General features: G+C 39.2%; 1 protein-coding gene across 2 annotated transcripts in view; it reads right to left on the reverse strand.

The window, feature by feature from the left end:
- Window positions 1-3,635: 3,635 nt before the first annotated feature.
- Window positions 3,636-23,922, reverse strand: part of LOC140133545 (mitogen-activated protein kinase kinase kinase 2-like) — a 95,387-nt gene continuing 75,100 nt past the window's right edge. For both annotated transcript variants that reach the window (XM_072153850.1, XM_072153849.1), the window contains exons 6-17: window positions 23,630-23,743; window positions 23,385-23,499; window positions 22,307-22,425; window positions 20,232-20,305; window positions 17,793-17,857; window positions 17,310-17,402; window positions 16,220-16,408; window positions 13,136-13,284; window positions 12,235-12,366; window positions 10,319-10,448; window positions 9,138-9,315; window positions 3,636-7,796 (exon numbers count right to left, since the gene is read on the reverse strand). In XM_072153850.1, the coding sequence (XP_072009951.1) occupies window positions 7,568-7,796; window positions 9,138-9,315; window positions 10,319-10,448; window positions 12,235-12,366; window positions 13,136-13,284; window positions 16,220-16,408; window positions 17,310-17,402; window positions 17,793-17,857; window positions 20,232-20,305; window positions 22,307-22,425; window positions 23,385-23,499; window positions 23,630-23,743 (1,587 nt within the window). In that variant the 3' untranslated portion in view covers window positions 3,636-7,567. The remainder of the gene's footprint in view (window positions 7,797-9,137; window positions 9,316-10,318; window positions 10,449-12,234; window positions 12,367-13,135; window positions 13,285-16,219; window positions 16,409-17,309; window positions 17,403-17,792; window positions 17,858-20,231; window positions 20,306-22,306; window positions 22,426-23,384; window positions 23,500-23,629; window positions 23,744-23,922) is intronic.

Here is a 23,922-nt window from a genome sequence, read left to right on the forward strand (position 1 = left end):
CTACATGGTGGTACGCTGTATCCATCTTATACTACATGGTGGTACACTGTATGCTTTTTATACTACATGGCGATACGCTGTATGCATTTTATACTACATGGTGGTACGCTGTATGCATTTTATACTACATGGTGGTACGCTGTATGCATTTTGCATGCTTTATTTTCACACCAAACTAATATGATGGATCTGGTCCTGACTCTCCCTTATATATTACATATATGGGGGCGTCTCTCTTTAGCTCGCCCCGGGCAGCAGAAAGGCTTGGTTCACCCCTGACTTGGACATAATACATACTGATCGACCCAATGGATCCGAGATTATTGTACGTTAACCCATTATAAAACAATTCTCTTCAATTCATGTCTGGAATTGGAATATCTGATTTCATTTTTATAATCAGAAATGTCTCTGCTTTTTCTAGTTATTAAAGGCACATAAAACATCTGTTTTTTATTTTGGACATCACATACACAACAGTGATGTTGTTCTCTCCTATTTTCCTGTAGTGCAGCGCCCCCTATCACCCAAGTGTAAAGCTGCCGCATCATTTCTATTTGGCAAAAAATCTCACAGGATGTTCTGCGTAAAAAAGGAAACGTTGATAAAGCAGACACTTTTCTGAGAATCGAATGTTCTGTATTGTCAATGAACTATTCCTGTTTTCTTATAATGTTGTGGTTTATTACATCTTATGCCCCAATAACAGCCGTGACCTAGAAACAATATATACAAGTACAATGTAACTCTATAGTCTTTTTTTACCCTTGACTGTAACACTGGATTCGTTAAATCAGATTATTATAGTTCTGCTCTGCCATCAGGGAGGTACCGCGGTGCTGTAGGGGGTCCGTAAGGGGCTTCTTACCCACTTGGAAAATTAATTTGCTTTCAGGCTAACATGGATTGTTACTTACATACCCGGATCGTATAGTGGCTGGATTTCATAGACTAAACACCGGCCTGGACTCCAAGCATCATAGTTATAGAATACGCATGGAAGCCCTACACCCCACAGAACAACAACAGCTCTCTAGAGGTTATGGGGTGGCTCCTTGCATCATCTACAACTAGGATGCTTGGAGTCCTGGCAGTCAGTGGACTAGGTATGTTTGTGTGTTTTTCGGTTAATGCTGGAATATGGGTAGTAAAAAACACATAGGGGCACATTTACTTACCCGGTCCATTCGCGTTCCAGCGGCGGTTTCTCTGACGAGCGTTCGGGTCTTCCGGCGATTCATGAAGGTCCTGCGCCCGATGTCCACCAGGTGGTGCTGCTGCGCCGAAGTCCGCCGAGGTGCCCCGGAGTTCATCGCCTTCATCGTGGTGCATGTGAGTATGGCCCGTGCGACCAAATTTTTTTTTTTAAATGCGGCGGTTTTTCCGAATCCATCAGGTTACCGTTCGCCCACGCCCCCCGTTTTCCGTCTCGTGCATGCCAGCGCCAATGCACCACAAAACGATCGCGTGCGCCAAAATCCCGGGGCAATACAGGGAAAATCGGCGCAAAACGGAAATATTCGGATAACGCGAATCGGGTCCTTAGTAAATGACCCCCATAGTTGGAAATGTTGTCTACAGATGAAGATCTGATCTCCAACTATGGCCCACATATATTAAAGTGTCTGCGCCAGTTTTCTGTCTGACTTTGCAACAGAAAGAACGAGCAAACTACTGGCACATGTATTTATAAAGCGACTGCGCCAGTTTTGTGTCGCGGCTGTACTTTGTCCGACAAGACAGTAAAAAATGTGCACCTAAAGGGGCTGTTACTGCTCAGTCAGACAATGCACCACATTTATTAATGACGTGCGCCATAAATCTATCCGACCGGCACCACATTTCTACAACATGAACAAAGTGCACCAAAAAAAATGTAGTGCAGGGGGCGACAGATTAATAAAGCCCGGGCACCACAATTCATGAATCTGGCGCCCCCTGCACACTACCTAGGCAAAATTTTTTTGATAAATGTGGACCTATGTGTTTAACTGTTTGTATGCCCGTTTCTATGGCACACACATCCACAATCCCCAAATTGCACGATTGTATGTACGATAGAGCCTAAGATAGGGGCATAGTGAAATGCTGCTCCCACTTCAGCCTCTAAAAATCACCTGACTCATCTCAGACAAAAAGTGACTCCTCTCTGCTCATTTCTATATGACTTTGGATGTGATTTTTTTTGTATAGGTAGATGGGTGAGTTTAAACAAAAAAGAGGCAATGTTAGGGACCAGTTTTCTCCAAAGGGAGTAAGTAAACGTGTACCTTCTGTGTGTGCTGTATGTTGTATGTACATGTGTACCTTGTGTGTGCTGTATGTTATATGTACATGTGTACCTTGTGTGTCCTGTATGTTGTATGTACACATGTACCTTGTGTGCGCGCTGTATGTTGTATGTACACGTGTACCTTGTGTGCACTGTATGTTGTATGTACACATGTACCTTGTGTGTGCTGTATGTTGTATGTACATGTGTACCTTGTGTGTGCTGTATGTTATATGTACATGTGTACCTTGTGTGTCCTGTATGTTGTATGTACACGTGTACCTTGTGTGCGCGCTGTATGTTGTATGTACACGTGTACCTTGTGTGCGCTTTATGTTGTATGTACACGTGTACCTTGTGTGCACTGTATGTTGTATGTACACATGTACCTTGTGTGTGCTGTATGTTGTATGTACACGTGTACCTTGTGTGCGCACTGTATGTTGTATGTACACGTGTACCTTGTGTGCGCTGTATGTTGTATGTACACGTGAACCTTGTGTGTGCTGTATGTTGTATGTACATGTGAACCTTGTTTGTGCTGTATGTTGTATGTACACGTGAACCTTGTGTGTGCTGTATGTTGTATGTACGCGTGAATCTTGTGTGCGCGCTGAATGTTGTATGTACACATGTACCTTGTGTGTGCTGTATGTTGTATGTACACGTGTACCTTGTGTGTGCTGTATGTGACCTGCATGTGTTCTCCATGTTTGTACTCTTATGAATCTCAGGACAGCTGCGGAGCTCAACCTTTGCATTGGAAAGAATGATTTCTGCACATTGATCTGCAGTAATAAAAGACAAATCATTTCATTGCTGTGGATCATAAATTGGCTTTTTACAGCAGACATTTTTCTGCACTGTGTGTATAGGATTGTCATAAATCCCATAAACTGTTCTGCTACTGTATTAGGCTACATTCACACGATGTATGCCCACCGTACTCTCCTCGCTGCGGAGAGGAGCAGGGGATGAGCACTGCTCACCCCCGCCCCTCTCCAAAGGAAGATACAGCGCATGGCGCCGTATCACGGGGGAAGTTAGGACATGTCCTTTCTTTTCCCGGGCTACGGAGCGGTACGGTGCCGCACGTGTGCAGCACCGTACTGCTCCCGTACAGGGCTGTGAGCCCATAGAAGTGTATGGGGGACGTATATCGGCCGTATATACGTCGCCCGTATATACGTCCCCCATACATGTGTGTGAATGTAGCCTTACACTGTGGATTTACCACACGGAAATGGCGACAACCCTTTGATGGAGGGGGCCCCCCAACTATAATTTTGCTATGGGGCCCAGTCTTTCCTAGTGACACCGCTGGCATTGATCTACATTACATCACAATAATTGTGTTGTGTCCTATTAAATAAGATTTTTTTTATTTTTTTCTGAAAATACTGGTCCACTTATTTAACAGTTTGGTATTACAAAAGATAAACAGTTTCAGGATCTAATATGCAATTAAAAAACAGTTTTCTGGAACTATATGGTGAAAAAATAAACTGTCCTCAATACATAGGTAACCGATGCAGTAAAGCAGTGATGAGCAGCACAAAGGTCTGTAGTATGTACATAGCAGCCAGTAGGCAATTCATAGAAGAATCCCTGTCATTAAATAAGGTTACATGGAAGAAATCATGTCATAATCTGGATCTACAAACTAGGAAACAGATTAAAGAAATAAGTGATTCAGGAAAATAAAACAGTTTTCAGTTTTACAGTTTTCCAATTCTTAAAGGGGTTGTCCAGTCTCAGCAATTAAAGATTATATTTTGAATAATGAATAGTTATACAATTTTTCAATTTACTTTGTGCGTTTATTCCTCAAACTTTTCTGTTTGCTTGAATTTATACAGAAAGTATATTGGAAAATTGTATAACTTTTCATCATATAAACAATTTCATTTATTTGCAGAAACTGAACAACCCCTTTAAAGGGAATCTGTCATCAATTTTGACCATAATTAACTGCAGACCGTGCTAGTTATAAGTCCTGGAGATCTGTGTAATGATACCTTTGTTTCTGTACCAAGCTGTAGCAGCAGGACTGTGGAAAGTGAAGTTTTAATACAGTTTTCCAGCTCCTGGTGGGATCTTTGACCCTGAAGAGCTTTCTGCTCTTTGCAACAAACTGTATCACAGCCTCTCCGCTCTGATTGACTGTTGTAACTATCCAACCAAAATCCTTATACAGCTTATGCTTTCGCTTAAGAAAGGAGTTGTGGGGCAGCACAGATAGCCAAAAGCTCTTCAGGTTGAAAGATCCAGGAGAGCCCTTGCAAGAGCTAGGGAACTCGATTATCACTTCACTGCTCACAGTCCTGTCACAACTAACAAGGTACACAACGGTAGGTCTACAAAGCTTTCCAGGGCTGCTACCTAACACCGACTGCTGCTTTGTATGGTCAAAACTGCTGAAAGATTTCCTTTAACACTTAAAATAAAGGCACATAAAAAGTTGCCTAATGTATAAAAAAAAATTGCAGCACATACACCAGGAGGGGGTTGTAGTGACTATGCAACTTTTTAAAATAGTCCCAAGTCATAAAACTGTCTTCAAACAGCGTTGCACCAGACGTGCGTCTATATTTAAGCCACTTAATTGGTGGGAATAGACCTATGCAACGTTTTAGGAATAAAAGTTGCAAAAAACCTCAATGCAAATTTTTCCCTCAGGATAAGTGATACCAGAAGTTTTGAAGTATTCATCTCTCCTCATGTTATAGAAGAAGGCTAGCCATATGCATTAGATAGTTCTCAGCTGAACAACTCAACAAACTCTTCCAGTCCCTTCATACAGCCTGAGTAAAAATGGCTGCCACAGCGCTGAACCGGGAATCCTTATTGGTGTATATCAAATAAAATGCAGCAGCAGGAGATGCTCTGAACTCTAGAATCCTAGTAAGTCGTACAATGACCCCCTTTCTTCTTATTATTTTTTACACTAAGCTGTGTGAATTAATAAATACTGAGGTCGCGATTTTAGGATTACATAGGGATTTGTGGAAGCTGGAGGAGTGGGCAGAGAAATGGTTGATGAGGTTTAATGTAGATAAATGTAAAGTTATGTACTTGGACCATGGAAAAAAACGGTACAATTATGTTCTAAACAGTTAGTTACTTGGTAAAACTGGAGCTGAATAAGTCTTGGGGGTATTGGTGGATGGTAAACTTAATTTTAGTGACCAAAACCTTCCCCACTGTGGGACTAATAAAGGATTATCTTATTTTAAGGATTATCTTAAAGCAAATAAAATTATTGGATTTATCAGGAGAGGAATACAGACAAATCACTGGTTAGGCCCCACATGGAATTTTGTGTACAGTGTATAAAAAGGACATAGTAGAACTGAACGGGTGCAGAGGAGAGCAACCAAGATTATTAGGGGAATGGGGGAACTAGAATATAATGACAGATTACAAAATTTGGGATTATTCAGTTTAGAAAAAAGACGACTGAGGGGAGACCTCATTACAATGTACAAATACCTGAACGGACAGTAACAAGGATCTCTCCAAAGATCTTTTTATACCTAGGCCTGTGACCAGGACAAGGGGGCATCCTCTGCGCTTAGAGGAGCAGCGATTTTACCATCAACATAGACAAAGGTTCTTTACTGTAAGAGCAGTGAGACTATGGAACTCTCTGCCGCAGGAGGTTGTTATGGCGGACTCTATGTACATGTTCAAGAGAGGCCTGGATGCCTTTCTGGAGAGAAAAAATATCACGGGTTATGGGGATAAAACATTTATTTAGTTCTTAAAGGTTGGAATTGATGGACTTTTCCAGCCTTATATACTGTGATATTATGAATATTTTTTTCACATTTTCCATCCTATTTCCTGAGTTTATACAACAAAATGATAGAACTGTTGCTCAAGTCAATTTATTTGGTTTTGTAATTATTTAGACATTTTATCTATACTGTAGTCATCTATAATATTTTCATTACTGTCCACAAGATGTTTATCTTTCATTTTTTATATCTACTTTTCCATCTCCTTAGAACCAATCATTTTTTTTTACAGTTTTTTTATTTTTTATTTCCATTTTAGTGCCATCATAACTTATTACTCTATATATTCTTTGTGTTACTCTCCACTTGAGTAAATGTTTGAATGTTTAAGCACAAATGCTTCATTTGAAACATTATTGGATATGCTATTTGTACTTTTGTTTTTGGAGATTTTATCGTTATTTAAGTGACATACTGTTATATATTTGAAAGCTTTGCCCCTTTTATGATGTTTTTGGCTCCATTTTGGGGATATAAACTACTTATCTACAACACCAAGAAGGATTTGTGTGGCAGCCTTCACTCAGATAACTTTCTATTCCCAAGATCTGTGACACCCTGGTGGATGCTTGAGATGAGCAACCAATTTGTGGGATGGAACTGAAAATCCAGCACTTGATTTTTTTTTCAGAATTTCTCCTCCTGTTGTATTTTTACCTTTTCTTCAGTGTTCATATGGCAGAGCATCCATGTGTTTTTATTAGACCAAAGGAAAAATCACAGATTTCACTGAAAGCAAAGGAATAAAGTAAGCTGGCACCCAACACCCATCACCTATATCTCTGAACAATTTCCGAGTAGGTTCAGTTAACATTATTATATGGCCAGTTTAAGAAAAACTAGGGTGAAAGGTAGTTGTCCAACACTTTTATGATTATAGATTAATACAGATACATAAAGGTCACATTTAAGGGTGATATTACATAAGGGGTTGCACCAGGACTTGAGACTAGAGCAAGTCCAGGTGCAACCCCGTATTAAGTGGCAAATACTGAGAGCTAGTGGTGGCTGCTAAGACTAATGTAACAGCACCCTTAGAAGTAACTCTTGATGATAGTGAGACCATACTGAGGACCTGTGGATGCCACTTCCACCCGCTGGTGCACTCTTCAAGGCGACATCTGCGGCTCATCACTGCTTTACAGACACCAATATGTTTCATCACTATATCTGAACACTTTAATTCAAAGCATACAATGGTTTTTGAAGTAAAAGTTCTCAAGTCTGGCGAGTCCCGTCCTTCCTCAAGATCTGGTTTGTATTGCTCAATAAATCTTTTCTTAATCGTTGCAGTATGTCGATGATCCAATACATTCTCCTCCAGTAGTGTTTAAGAAGCCACAGACGGGGCCCGGAAAATGACTATTCCCCAAGCTGATCTGCTCGGCCTCTTGAGGAATGCAGGCAGTAGAGACACGGATGTCTTTGAGGCTCCTCTGTGCATTTTATAATCCTTCATTTGGTTTACATTTTCTACAGTGATAACAGAAAAGAATTAAATACTATGACTAACAAAAGGATGCCTTAAAAGTTCCTCAGCCGTGGGCCTCCTTTTTTCCTCCACAAATATTTGCTTCATGAAGTCTCTACAAGAGTCTGAAACACTGTCCGGAAGCTTTGGTTTTGTTGGTTGAGTGGCAATTTTGAAAATGGCGGCCATTGCTTCATACTCTGACCATGGGGGTTTCTCTGTCAGCATTTCCACAACTGTACAAGCTACACTCCTGTGATGTAGAAAGAAGATCGAGGAAAAGAGAACTATGAATAGAAATAATTCACATTTCATAATGGTTGGCGACTCAAAAACTATTTTTTGTGATAGAAACACTGCAAACAGTCAGGCTGCCATTTTGTATGGTCTGATCAGGACATGCAAAATGGCTGCTGTTGGTCTATGAGGTGATGTTTGCCTGGTACTGTATAAATCTTTAATTTCATCTCATGAGTGCTGCATCCTTTACTGATACTGAATCCATTCATAGATTTTACTGCCACCACTTGATGAATACCACGAGGGGCAATAGTCTGAAAGAAATTCACACTTCTCTAAGCAGATGTTTGCCTTTCACTAAGTTATTAAGTTATTATATCTTTCTAGAATCTCCACTTTAATATTGAAGGTTCTCCTGTTTACCTATAAAAATCCCCTCCAAAGTCATAACAAATTAACGTTTGCCTGAGATGAGTCACTTTTAGAGGCTGAAGGGGGAGCTTCAGATGCTCGTATCACAGGCTCTATAGTACATAGAACCATACTTTTGGTATCATATTAAAGATTAATTGAACAATGTACTTGGCTTGTTGTTTCTTGTGGTACAGAAGCAGCATTTAAAGAAAAAGATGGGAATATGGTTTTTAACTTCAGCTCACATTTCCACCTGTGTCTGTAACTGCATGTATCTCCAGTTCTGTACCTCACAGAATAGGATTTGAAAGATCAGATCTTATCTTAAAAATGGCACCAACAAGCATGGTTCCATGTACCATATGGCCTAAAATAGGGGCATCTGAAGTGGCGATCTCCTCCTTCTGGCTTTATAAGTAATACATCTCTGGTTCTCTTTTACTCATTTGTATATGACATTGGAGGTGAACTTTATAGGTAAACAGGTGAGTTTTAACATAAATAAGGGAATGCAAGAAAGGACATTCCATGCCGTACATGAGGGTGCCAATAGTTTAGTGGTTCCAAAATAGGTGACATCGTCCCTTTAAGAAATCAGAGATGGTCTAAGCTCATTGAATCTGGCATTGTGATAATATATATGCAGCATAATTTATGACTAGAATTAGCCAAATGTATGAAAAGCTATAAAACACCACAGCTATAAAATGAAAACACAACTTAAATAATTCTAATGGATAAATCATAATGAGCAGCAGACAAGGGAACAAAAGGATTTGTTACCTAAAACTCCATTTTTTTGTTCGTCTTTACTTGTGTATCGTCTTTCTGTATAGTGTGTGTTTTTTATTGCTACATGGACACGCTGTTCCCATTTATGAGCCCAGTTCTCACATTTCTTCAATAATTCTGTCAACAGGGATTTATCTGCAATACCTACCACACATCCGCCTTCCTTCCATATCCTTCTCCACTGATCACCTCTGGACTCATCCAGTATGGGGTCCCTGTCACAGATTTAATTCCGGTCCCAGACATACAGATGGTTTGGATGCGTTTGCTGGCCCCAAAGTCACCAAGTTTTACATTCCCAGCTGAGTCTCTTAAAATGTTGGCACCTGCATACAATGGATATAACATCTGTATTAGAAATTGTTCTGAAGATAATTCAGTCTTTTGCATTGTTATACGCGAATACATGCTGGAAATCCAGGAAACAAGCAGGCACGATGCCATAGATCAACAAAGCTCAGCAAGCCAGAATTTTATCTCATGAACTCAGCCTTCCTGTGGTATCTCTCACTTCTTGTCTGCAATGGCTTCTTGTATCTCATTACAAATGATTAGCTTTTTACTAACTCCAAATCTGTCTTAAAGCATATTTAACCTTTCAACAAATACAGTGTGTTCATGAGGAAATGCGCTATTTCTGGCCTTTATATGTCTATTTATCCACTACTTTAGTAGTAAGTAGTTTCCCCCTCAGCAGGTTCTGTCTCTAATTCTCAGTTATCTTTAAAGGGAACCTGTCATCAGAAATTGACTTAATAAACCACTAACAGTATGTTTTCAAGCAGATGAAAAGCTTCAAGATGATGTTTCTTTCAAGGCCTGGTGTGGTGGCATCACCCAGAAAATCAACTTTCAAGTGAGATGCAAATTTGTTTTATGAAGTCAAGGAGGTGGAGAATTTATCACTGAAGTCTAGCTTTCCCTGCCTTAAAATGTCCCCTTCACTGTATTTATGGTCCTGCATCCAATGACATTACGGATCAAATCTCCTGAAGTCTGGGTCATGATGTCAATCACATAGGATGAGGTGTTCAGAAGTAGGGAAAGCTTGACTTCAGTGTTAAATTTTCCGCCTTCCTGACTTTATACATTCAACTTACATCTCACTTCAAAGTTGATTTTCTGAATGATGCAAATAAACATGATCTAGAAGCTATTCAGATGTTTGACATAAGTATCTATTTTCTGTCTCTCGACACAAGGATGGACTGGCCCAAAGGGGAACCAATGACTCCTCCATTGGGCCCAAGATCCGATACACTAACGAGCAATAAATGAAAGAGGGTGTGTAAGGTCTAGAAGACAATATCAAGTTGACATAAAACTTACCTTTAATATCTCTATGTACAATCATATTGCTATGCAGGTATGATACTCCTTGAAGGATTTGTCGGGTATATCGCCGGGTGACATTTTCTGTAAGTGCACCATATGCTTTAAGTTGATCCTTTATAGAACCCTAAAAGTAAATAGATGAACAGTACATGTAATCATCATACTATCATAGTAAAAAAAATGCAATTACCTCATCAATTTCTAAAAAAAATTTTGATAGTGAAGCCTTAGTTCTGGAACGTTTAGTCCCATAAAAGATATCTACTGACATCAACAGACAGCGACACAGCTTCCCGATGACCAAACCTTCCTTGCACAATGTTTAGCTTCCTGTTTATTCTTTTGGATCTCACTAATGAATACAAAAATTACAGTTTTATAGGGACAGCGTTTAATTTAATGGAATATGCGCCTTTGAAGTGCAGCAAGTGACTGGCCACACATGCAAGTTTCCATTCTCACATGCCGTAAACCTTATGAGTATAGAAAAAATTTCCCAACATCCAATAAATCCTTCGTATGTCTTGCCAAAATCATGGTGAAGAACGGTGATTTAATGGTTGTATCTGCGAAACCATCTGTGCCTTGGGTTGTAATCCTGTTTTAAGGGGTATTGTCATTACAGACATTTATAGGGATATTAAAAGGATATGTTTCTGGTAGAGGCGGGTCCCACCTCTAGGATCCACAGTTCTCTCTAAAATGGAGAATACAAGTATCTTCTCCTTTCTACACCACTGCACCAACTAGAAATGGAAGTCAGGACCCCAGTTCAGGAGATAGGTGAAGGTCTAAGAGATAACACCTTCTTCTTTCAGATATTTATGGCATTTACTATAATAATACCTCTTTACAAGATATTCTGCATTGCCAATTAGCTATGTAAAGTACACAAACAAATATGGGGGACACAAATGAGAAATTAAAACTGTGGGTAAGGGTGACCCATGGTGTGGTAGCGGCTGGTTTTCACCCCTTCTTGTCAAGAAGTAAGCTGTGATTGGATATTAGGGTATAAGGAGGACAAATAATAGTGGTGAGATCACAATTGTAGAGTTGGACTTCAATGGTGGCCATTGCCATTAGCAGCTAGGTTCTGGCACTGCCTGAAATTGAGGTGGGCCAAGTTGTAGACAAGAAATAGAAAAGAACATGCAAAGTCTGACAGACAACTATCGCCAAGCCCTTAGTAAATGTGCTACTGTGAATGTGGTAATCTTATAGGGCAGCACGGTGGCTTAGTGGTAAGTATTACAGCCTTGCAGCGCTGGGGTCCTGGGTTCAAGTCCCAGGTTCAACATCTGCAAAGAGTTTGTATGTACTCTCAGTGTTTGTGTGGGTTTCCTCCGGGTCCTTCGGTTTTCTCCCACACTCCAAAACACACTGGTAGGGTGATTAGATTGTGAGTCCCATTGGGGACATGGGCCGATTTGGCAAGTTCTGTGCAGCGCTGTGTAATCCTTTATATCAATAAAGGAATTATTATTATTTATTATTATATCTGTTATCTGTAGGCTCCTTCCTTCAAAAAACGAACTATAAAAGTATGCTGATGAGCCAGAAGAACTATGTGGGGCATTACCAGTACCACTCTGTGCTGCAATTTCATAGGCTGTTAAGGTGACCCCCCCTGTACTTTCCCTTTCCTATGTCTGATGTAATTTCACTGCTGCAGAGGAAGTTTCACAGTGGGAAGGGGGAAGTACTCCTGCACAGTTTAACAGCCTGTGAAGCTACGGCACAGAGAGCTCTCTGGTAATGCTGCCCCAAACATTTCTGGCTATTTGATGTTGATTTTCAACATTGCCTGTATTTATCATGTTATATTTTGATGGTAGAGTTGTCACTTGGATTAATTTTCCAGTCTATTTATATAGGTGATATTTTAGTAAACCCATTGTCTAACTCACCCCTGGCATGTACTCCACAAATATGGAGAGCTTCTTCTCAGTAGGGTCCCGCAAGCATCCGTAATATTGGACTATTCTTTCATGTCTATGGATCTTCAGCAGCTGGATCTCACATTCTAGAGCATTGACCTCCTGCAGAACACAAGGCATTCTTGTTTAACGGCCAAGCCAGCGAATATCACTCAGCATTAGGAAGGATGTGCAGAAACACTTTATATTTTTCATGACTTTTCATTTTTGGTCATTTGAACACTACAATTGGTGCATTACATTAAAGGACATCTACCACCAGGATGAAGGGTTGTAAACCAAACACACTGACATACTGGTGTGTGTCCCCTCTGGCAGGATATGTTCTTCTTTTATCTCCTTATGCTCCAGGCTCAATTAACAGATATGGAGACCAGAGCCACTCAGGCTAATTTGCATCATTTTTCATACCTATTTTTTGTAAAGACAAGGGCACACAGAGCTAAAAGAAAATTGGATCCTGCCAGAGGGGCACTCACCTGCATGTAAGTGTGCTTGGTTTAAAATCCTTCATCCTGGTGGTAGATGTCCTTTAAACATATCCATTGGAGACTATTTACCAAATGGACGAAAAGTGCCCGTTTGGTCTCCACTGTGCAGGTATCAGTTTGTAAACCTAAGTTTTGTTTCATATAGTAGACTTCCATATTCTATAGGTGACGTATGCCCCTGTAGGCTTCTGTTGGAGAAGTATACTTTGGGAGATATGTTGTTTACCTCTGACAGAAGACTTGCATGTTATGTGAACATAGCCCACGCAGGGGGTAATTCCTACATGTCCTACATGCTAATGGTGACTAAGTAATAGTAACATCCAGTGAAACCAATCCACTGCATAAAAAGACTTATGTCTTATGTACAATGATATTACCTTGCTTGTCTCTTGACTGTCTGGATCAAATGGCACCTGTTTCACAGCCAGTTCTCTACCAGTGTCTACATCATAACAGAGAAAGACTTCTCCAAATGCTCCTCTTCCCAGCAGCTTTCCCAACCTCCAATTCTCAGGAGCCTGTGGGGCTACAGGGAGCACATGTGGTTGTTAATATCACTTTTGTAACATCAATTCAATTATGTTCAGTATCCCTTTATAGTAACATCATCTATGTACTGTGACATCACTGTGTGTATTATCCCTGTACTGTGACATCACTGTGTGTATTATCCCTGTACTGTGACATCACTGTGTGTAATATCCCTGTACTGTGACATCACTGTGTGTAATATCCCTGTACTGTGACATCATTGTGTGTATTATTCCTGTACTGTGACATCACTGTGTGTATTATCCCTGTACTGTGACATCACTGTTTGTAATATCCCTGTACTGTGACATCACTGTGTGTATTATCCCTGTACTGTGACATCAATGTGTGTAATATCCCTGTACTGTGACATCACTGTGTGTATTATCTCTGTACTGTGACATCAATGTTTGTAATATCCCTGTACTGTGACATCACTGTGTGTATTATCCCTGTAAGTGACATCGCTGTGTGTATTATCCCTGTACTGTGACATCACTGTGTGTATTATCCTTGTACTGTGACACCACTGTGTGTATTATCTCTGTACTGTGACATCACTGTTTGTAATATCCCTGTACTGTGACACCACTGTGTGTATTATCTCTGTACTGTGACATCACTGTTTGTAATATCCCTGTACTGTGACACCACTGTGTGTATTATCTCTGTACTGTGACATCTGTGTGTATTATCCCTGTACTGTGACATCACTGTGTGTATTATCCCTGAACTATGACATCACTGTTTGTAATATCCCTGTACTGTGACATCACTGTGTGTATTATTCCTGTACTGTGACACCACTGTGTGTATTATCTCTGTACTGTGACATCACTGTGTGTATTATCCCTGTACTGTGACATCACTGTGTGTATTACTCCTGTACTGTGACATCACTGTGTGTATTATCCTTGTACTGTGACACCACTGTGTGTATTATCTCTGTACTGTGACATCACTGTTTGTAATATCCCTGTACTGTGACACCACTGTGTGTATTATCTCTGTACTGTGACATCACTGTTTGTAATATCCCTGTACTGTGACACCACTGTGTGTATTATCTCTGTACTGTGACATCTGTGTGTATTATCCCTGTACTGTGACATCACTGTGTGTATTATCCCTGAACTATGACATCACTGTTTGTAATATCCCTGTACTGTGACATCACTGTGTGTATTATTCCTGTACTGTGACACCACTGTGTGTATTATCTCTGTACTGTGACATCACTGTGTGTATTATCCCTGTACTGTGACATCACTGTGTGTATTATCCCTGTACTGTGACATCACTGTGTGTAATATCCCTGTACTGTGACATCACTGTGTGTAATATCCCTGTACTATGACATCACTGTGTATATTATCCCTGTACTGTGACATCACTGTGTGTAATATCCCTGTACTGTGACATCACTGTGTGTTATATCCCTGCACTGTGACATCACTGTGTGTTATATCCCTGTACTGTGACATCACTGTGTGTAATATCCCTGTACTGTGACATCACTGTGTGTATTATACCTGTACTGTGACATCACTGTGTGTAATATCCCTGTACTGTGACATCACTGTGTGTATTATCCCTGTACTGTGACATCATTGTGTGTATAAAACCTGCAATGTGACATCACTGTTCTTATCATCCCTGCACTGTGACACCTCTGTGTGTCTTATTTGTGTACTGTGATATCCCTGTGAGTCATATTCCTGTACTGTGATATCACTGTGTTTATTATACTTGTACAGTGATATCCCTGTCTGTATTATCTTTGTACTGTGACATCATTGTGTGTATTATCCCTCTACTGTTACATCACTGGATGTATTATCAATGTACTGTGGCATTATTGTGTTTATTATCCCTATACTATGACTTTACTGTGTGCATTATCATGTAATGTGACATCACTATGTGTATAATCTCTCTACTGTGACATCACTGTGTATGTTAACTCTGTACTGTACCATAAATGTTTGTATTATTAATGTAGTGTGACATCACTGTTTGTATTATCCCTGAACTTAGACATTACTGTGTACATTTTCCATATACTGTGACATCACTGTGTCACTAATCACTATTACTCCTTCACTGTGTACATTATTACTTCACTATGACATCACTGTGTGTATTATCCCTGTACTTTGACATCGCTGTGTGTATCATCCCTGTACTATGACATCACTGTGTGTATCATCACTGTACTATGACATCGCTGTGTGTATCATCCCTGTACTATGACATCACTGTGTGTATCATCACTGTACTATGACATCGCTGTGTGTATTATCCCTGTACTGTGATATCACTGTGTGTATCATCACTGTACTTTGACATCGCTGTGTGTATCATCCCTGTACTATGACATCACTGTGTGTATCATCCCTGTACTATGACATCACTGTGTGTATCATCACTGTACTTTGACATCGCTGTGTGTATCATCCCTGTACTATGACATCACTGTGTGTATCATCCCTGTACTGTGACATCATTGTGTGTATCATCACTGTACTTTGACATCGCTGTGTGTATCATCCCTGTACTATGACATCACTGTGTGTATCATCACTGTACTTTGACATCGCTGTATGTAGTATATCTGTATTTGGACAACATTGTGTGTATTATCCCTCTAATGTGATATGACTTTGTGTTTTATCCCTGTAGTGTGACATTGCTGCGTGGCATTAAATGCTTTAATAAATGTTAAAAAAAAAAACCCTAAAAAGGCTATGATCACCTTTGAAGACCATAGTAGTTTATGTATAGATTTTGATGGCCTAACAGATTTATTCCCAAAAATAATAATCATTTTCACACATATCACATTACTAAGAGTGACCACAAGAAGTGATTGTGGTATGTGCCCCATCTTCTAGATCCCCTTCTAGAAACCAGCATATTAAAATGCTTACATATGTTGCAGAGGTCAGCCTGTGAGGTGTGTAGGAAGGGTATGCTTTGCTCTGAATTGGTCCACCTCATTTTTCTGTGGTCATCCAATTGCATCAGACTGTCTCCCATGGCACTTCTTTTCCTGCAGCTGGAACCAAACTGAAACGGATTGTCGGGTGCTCCATAACTTCTTGGAAATGTGCGGCGACCTATAGAAGGCAGAATGTATGGTGGGTGACACTGCAGAATCCATTCAGTGAGTTCTACATATTCTATCCATCTATGTATCTATCTATTATCCATCTATCTATGTAGACAATGAATGTCCAAGGCAGAACTGTGTAGCCAACAAGGTTGGGTGCAGGCCTGCAGGTTTTTAAGGCAAAAACCTCTTTACTTATAAACTGGAAAAGCAGGTTATCTATCTATCTATCTATCTATCTATCTATCTATCTATCTATCTATCTAGTATCTATCTATCTATCTATCTATCTATCTAGTATCTATCTATCTATCTATCTATCTATCTATCTATCTATCTATCTATCTATCACTTATCTATCACATATGTATATCTTAGACTTTTTCAGCCTTGAGAAGGGCTCAGTTTGAGCTGAAACGTTACTGTCATTTGATATGGAATAAAGAGGAACACTTTATCACCATTACTTGGATATACTTGGAGTGCTGCTCCACTTGCTATATGGCCCGAATCTCCTTCCTACAACATTTGTTGTGCTGCTTGGACTGTCCTGAAGTATCTATCCCATTACTATGATATCTGGCCCCTTTCTTACATTATATTTAGAATATCTATGGAAACAAACATTTTTTGAATTAAAAATACTCTGCTCTAAGTGACAGCTGCAGTATTCAACCAACAGCTTTTACTCATAGCATAGGGTAAAGTCTATTAAACAGCCCAAAGTACAAACCCCCTCCACACCTATAGAAGTTACAGTCCAGGAATGTACATCCAATTTTTACAGTTTTGCTGCTACTACCGAAAAACACCAATGTGTCTCAAGCACTTAATCATTTTACAGGACAAAATTGCTAACAGAATCCTCTTAAGATTTTAATCTTTGTGTAAACACATTACATACTCACCATCACTGTAGTCCTTCCGATTTTGGGAAAAGTGATATTGTCGGGGGAATGTTCCTCCTTTACCAAATCTCTCATAGAGGGGAATTTCAAAATCTGTGAAATACAACAGGATAAGGGGATATTGTAAAATACATGCAAGTGACATAGCACATAAAAATACTAATACATGGTTTGCAATAAGGACTATACTTATGATTAGCTTTACTGTATTTTGTATTGTAGTCAAAATAACTTATAATTACAATAAAAACCAATTAGTGTTGTTATTTAAACATTTTATGGGAGCCCTTTAAGAGATCCTATGCTGGTGACTAATCCCTTTAAAACATGTCTTTTGAGATTCTTCTAGACTCCCTCTTCCGCTAGGAGCAGCCTCATGACATCATACCCGACTAAAGTGCAATATCTGACCTCCAAGCATAGGAGCAGAGGGAGGAGGCCCAGCGCTTGTTACCCTTTTCTAAGTTTAGTGAGAGTTCTTACCTAAACAATCGATGCTGTCTTTGAGCTGACCTTTTCTTCCTGGAACTGGCGTGGAATAAGCCGGGCTGAAAGCCAAAATAAAAAGCGTCTGTAACATGGGGATTCCCCAGAAACAAAATTACCAAAAGAAAAACACTCAGGGAACATGTTCTGTCTGGGCCTCTGAGAACTTGACATTGTCCATTCTATGGAGCATCATAATAATAATAATCATTATTTATATAGCGCCATCAAATTCCTTAGCGCTTTACAGATCATAGAATAATCCAAACACTGCAAAAACTAAGTGACCAGATGAAATGTGAAAAAATCCTAAAACTAATGGCTAGTAAAGGGAACATTTGATAACTGACATATAAGGGTCGTTGAAATAAAAATAAATTATGATTTTGATTTACTGTAGAAATTCAGCAGAGAATACAAAGGTAAATCTGTCAGCTGTGGTGACACAGGGGATGAAATAGGATAAGAGAAACATGGGGTAAATGGGGTAAAAAAAAAATGGGGTAAAAATTGTGAGAATAATTTTGTTTTTGACTATATTTTGTATATTTAGGCCTGTTATAATGGTACATGTAGTACAGGTCCCTTCTTGGCTGTGTTTTGATAAAATTGTATATTTAATTATAGTAATCTGCCAAAATCATAAATGTAAAAAGCAAAGAACATCTGGAGAACGTGTTACATAGTAAGTGGTTATATTCTGTAGTTATCTTGTGATTGACACTGACTTTTCAATCAGTGCTACAAATCCATATCCGGGACAGCCCTGGATTTTGGGACCTGTCCTAAAGGAGGGTTATCATAATTGGGGGCTAAAATAAAGGGGACATTATATATGATTAGGAGCATGTTACAGTGTAGGTGTGGTATTGGAAAGGGGGCGTTACATGGGGACAAATAATGGGGGGGCATTATTCAGTGTGGGGGCAATTAAGTAGGGTTTTGTTCTTTGTGCAAATACTAGGGAGAGGGGCTTAAGGCATATAAATATTCTCCAGGACAAGAGTGGATGAGCCACCAGTAAGATTTATACCTATACGGTATAACCAGAAATATTCTTTTGTTTTTCAGAGTGTCATTGCCCCCTCCTGTGTAATATGCAGCTATATTTAGCAAAAATAAATAATGCTCTAAAGAATCAGCAGTAAAAATGTAACATACACCCAAACAGGTCATAAATACATAATTAGCATATATTTCCATATTTTACCACAATCATTACTAAATGATGAGGAAACTAGTAGAGCTGTGAGCTCTTCATTGTGTTGGAATGTACCGTGTGACTTCTCCTTAGTGTCCAACTATTAGTAAATGAAAAGCAGTTGTCCCAGTTATCTGAGGAATGTTTACCCAGGAGACACCCAGCTCCGAGCAAAGGTTTTCCCACTTTCTTTAGCCTGTGCACTGCACTTCCTTCTCCAAGGAACTTAATCTCCTTCTGCCTTCCATAAAATCACATGACCTCATCCACTGATGTCATATTGTAGACAGCGGGTGCATATTCCTGCTTGATAATATCTATACACTATTCTACGCTAGAAGTGGAGCAGATCACATTCTTTCCTCTTCTCCCACGTAACTGTCACATGGAAGAAGATGCCTGATTCTGCATAGAAAATAAATTTTGCTCATTCTTGGCTTAAAGGGAACCTGTCGTCGGAAATCGGCCTAATAAACCACAACCAGATTGTTGTCAAGCAGTTGAACACCTTCCAGATCATGTTTCTTTCATGACCCAGGGTGGTAGCATCATCCAGTAAACTAAGAGAGTTATAGGGTTGTATAAAGTCAGGGAGGTGGAGAGTTTAACATTGAAGTCAAGATGTCCCTGGCACTGAACACCTCCTTGCATGTGATTGACGGGAGGCACTGGACTTCATGAGATCTGATCAATGATGTCCCTGGACGCAGGACCATCATTTACAGTGAAGGGCGCATTTTTAGCCAGGGAGAGCTTGACTTCAGTGTTAAACTCTCCACCTCCTTGACTTCATACAACCAATTTATATCCCAATTGAAACTAATAAACTAATAAACTACTACTAGTGGTTTATTAGCCCAATTTCTGATGACAGGTTCCCTTTAAGAGTCCAGTGAGTGGTCCTACTTAGTCATTGTCAGCTATCACTGTATGCCCTATGCAAAATAGGTTGTCAATCAGTAAATAGCAACGCCCACTTGACTTTTTGAGGCAATGCCAAACATTGTAAGCACCAGTTATCTATCTCTGACACCATCACCAATTGTGTATATCCCCACAATGGAAATAAGTGATTTACCCTAATAATTTGTACCAAAATTGACAACATTTTTTTCATAGGGGGGAAACTAGATCTCAGAAATGTTTACATTACTGCAAATCATTATTAAAAAAATCCACTATTAACAATGTCGACAGTCATTGATCATCCCAATAATGTAAGTTGTAATTCATACCTGTCCAGTGACTGATCTAGTGACTGACAGCTACTAGACACAGAACCATTTGGGCTAATGAATGGATCCACAAACTGTATAAAGAGAGAACAATGCAAAATATAAATCATAAATCCAATGTATACATGGCAATTCATTTATTGACCTATAAAACTTGTCCTTAAAGTAAATGTCCAATTTTACACAACTTTAATGTTTGTAAATCCAACAATGTGTTGAGTAATTCTTTTTGTAGCTACTCAAAGGATTGTCCAACTCCAGCAATGTTACATGGGTGTAAGTGTTTGTCCAAGAACTGGGTTTATTATTTATCCAAAATCAGAAATTAGCCATCCGCTTTAAATAACTGTCTGTCTGTAGCACCCACTGGTAGGTACTTGACAGCTTACAGCTATGTCATTGAGGTCAGTGTGTACATATATGTTGTAACCCCTATTGATTATGTACTGTAGGTAGCCAAGATTTTATTGTTTAAACAAGGTTTTTTTTATATTTTACAATGTTGTTAAAGGTTTCTACTTTTCTTTTTCATCAATGACTGACATGTACATGTGGAAATTGCACCGGGGAGCTGGCTTTTATATACTGACTTATAGGAAATCCATCATGGTAAACCAAGGACAATTACTCATAGATGCAGGCACCGGAACTGTGGTAATCTTCTTATATGTGTTATCCATGGCCTCCTTCCTTTTAAAATTCATAACTTTTAACATTATGATAATGAACCAAAGGGCTCTGGGGAGTGTTGCCATAGCCCATCCATGCTGCAATTTCACAGATTGTTACACTGTCTCACACCCCCCCCCCCCCCCTTGTCCCTCAGCAATTCCCCCTCCATCTGCCCTCTGTATGTAATGTCATTGCAGCAGAGGAAGTGTCAGCACACAGTGGGAGGAGGAAATGCTCCTGCACAATGTAACAGCCGGTGAGTCTGCAGCACGGAGGGGCTCTGGTAACTGGCTAATTAGAATAATTTATTGATTTAAGAAGGAAGGAGGTCATGTAAAATAAATAAAACACGAATACCACAGTCAGAGTGCTTGAATTTATGAGTAAGTGTCCCTGGATTATTGTGCTTGATTCCCTTTAAAGGAAATCTACCATTTGATTCTCTGCATTATGAACCAAATATACTTTGAGAATGCTGTAGCTACACTGATGCAGAAACATATCTTGTTTAACCCCTGAACCGAGTGATTTTGCTGAAAAAAGACTTATAAAACTATGATAATGAGGCTCTGACGCTCCTTTGGCTTGCTCAGTGCTTCTCCTCAACCTAATTATGCACTGCTACAGCCTTGACCCACCCGCATAAGCCGAGAATACATCATCACTGAGTTGTCCCTGACCGGCAGAAGTAATTAATAGCTGCACCATCCCCCAGCTGCTGTGTATGAGTCATCCAGCTCAGGTTGATTAGTCCTGTCTGAACAGTTCAGGAAGCTCCGAGTGTAATGTGTTTATGTAGGCACTCAGCTTTCCCAAGGTCCTTAATTAAGGTCCTTAATCAAGGAATGTTTGGTTCACAATGCATAAAAACAAATGGCAGATTTTCTTTAAAGTTTACACTGATGATGTTTTTCCTTTATTTCATTAAATTTTTAATTTATTTATTTATTGATTTGATGGTTACATAAACATTGATTTATTCAGCTTAAAACAATTTTAGAGACCTCCTTTAAAAAATATAAATATTAGTGACTCCATAGGATATATTTATCTGCCATGTCATGATCTGCACACATTCCTATGCCAAAAATTGCCACCTTTTATACTATAGTATTGTATAGTATCAATGTAGAGTACACAGTATACACAGCTACGTAGTCAGGGGATCACCCGCATCTTTGCAACCCTAAGTCCAATTCCTAAACCAATAACTGCATGATCATAATATTGTTAATCACTGAGCCTATACAACCACACTCTACTCCGGAGTCCATCTATTAATATACAATTTATAATGTAGCAAATTCTTGTCAATCACAAACAGAACAGTATTTTCGGCTTTATAAATGTCTTAATAAAAACGCCAATCCCTTGGTAGTATATAAAAGTGTTGGTTCTATTACCTCAGGTATGAATTCTCCTTCGCTGTTGATACTAGTTATAGATTTGTGGCGAGCAATTTGCTGCTGTTCATCGGGAACGCTTCCAGGAGGGGGAGAGCTGCGGCCAGTGTGTATGGAGCCTGGTAATAATAATAATCTTTATTTATATAGCGCCATCATATTCCATAGCGCTTTACAAATCATAGGGGACATATACAAATATAATATTACATTACAGAGTACAAACAGTCATATGGAAAAATAAAAGTGATATAAAACAACAAAGGTTATTTCTAAGCCTGCCCCTCTTACTGGAAACCTGTTACTAGGATGGGCTCCTATAAATAGAGAAATAACATACACATATATGGACAGTACAAATGGAAATCCGATGGGTAGTGGAGAATTAGTTTAGGGGGTCTTTTAATCTGTTAATGGTATTTCACTTTTTATTCCAGCCACAAAATTTCCAGGGAATTTAAGGTCATATGAGCACAACATAGTCTTGATCTTATATGACCTGTCACCTCTCCCGACTGCCTGTAAATAATTGTATCCATCACGATATAACAATTATTGTTTCTTAGACCTATCTTTTGTGCTGTCCTTTCACTATTCCTCCCATAAACAGTATGAATAAACAACTACTTGTTACATGATGGAGGAGCGTCCTATTGACAAGAGAAATAAGTAGATCCCTTTGAAATGTATTTCAAATATTCTGAAGGAACAAAATGAAAGATTACGAAATAAGGAAGTAGAAAGAATGATGCAACTTTTGTAAAACAAAACTTTACAATGACTGTGAGTATCTATGAACTGACTGATACTGGGCTATGTATGAATAGGTATTGGGTAAGGAATATGCAAATACATTTGACAGGATGGGAGATGGAAAACCATTCCTCCAGTGCTAGCTATAGCTTCCTATAGATAGATAGATAGATAGATAGATAGATAGATAGATATGAGATAGATAGATAGATAGATAGATATGAGATAGATAGATAGATAGATAGATAGATAGATAGATAGATAGATAGATATGAGATAGATAGATTTGAAGTGAATTGGTCAAATATAAGTGACATGTTCCCACCTGTTGAACATTTCCTTGTCTTTCCAGAATCTTTATACAAAGAACCCAGAATGTCTCCCATAGATCTTGATATTTTCATGTCATGGTGATGCTTTGGCCCAACTGGTTGAAGATACTGAGATATGGACAACAAAGAAAGCTTTTCATATTAGTTTCTTGTAGTTTTCTACTTTTCATACTGCTTGTCATCCAACGTCCCAAATACACATACAAGCAAGAAACACAAATTATATACAGAAACTCACAATGTTTTTCATAGGTGCTTTGGCTAATATCTTCAAGCTCTTGTGGGAGGGATTCATGTCCATGTGTTCAATGGCTTTATCCAAGTCACCCTGATACTTTAGTGGTACAATGAGCTATAAACGAATAATAAAATATTATTACTAATTATTACCGTCGTCAGACAATAGACTCAAATGCATTGACTAGATCTCTATCACAATTCATAGTAAGTCAACTCATTTGCCAGCAGAGGGCGCTGTGTTGATACAAAAAAGCAGAAATTTCCATATGGAAAAAGCCAAGATCAGCAGCA

Source organism: Engystomops pustulosus, chromosome 5, assembly GCF_040894005.1.
Source record: "Engystomops pustulosus chromosome 5, aEngPut4.maternal, whole genome shotgun sequence".
Taxonomy (NCBI): domain Eukaryota; kingdom Metazoa; phylum Chordata; class Amphibia; order Anura; family Leptodactylidae; genus Engystomops; species Engystomops pustulosus.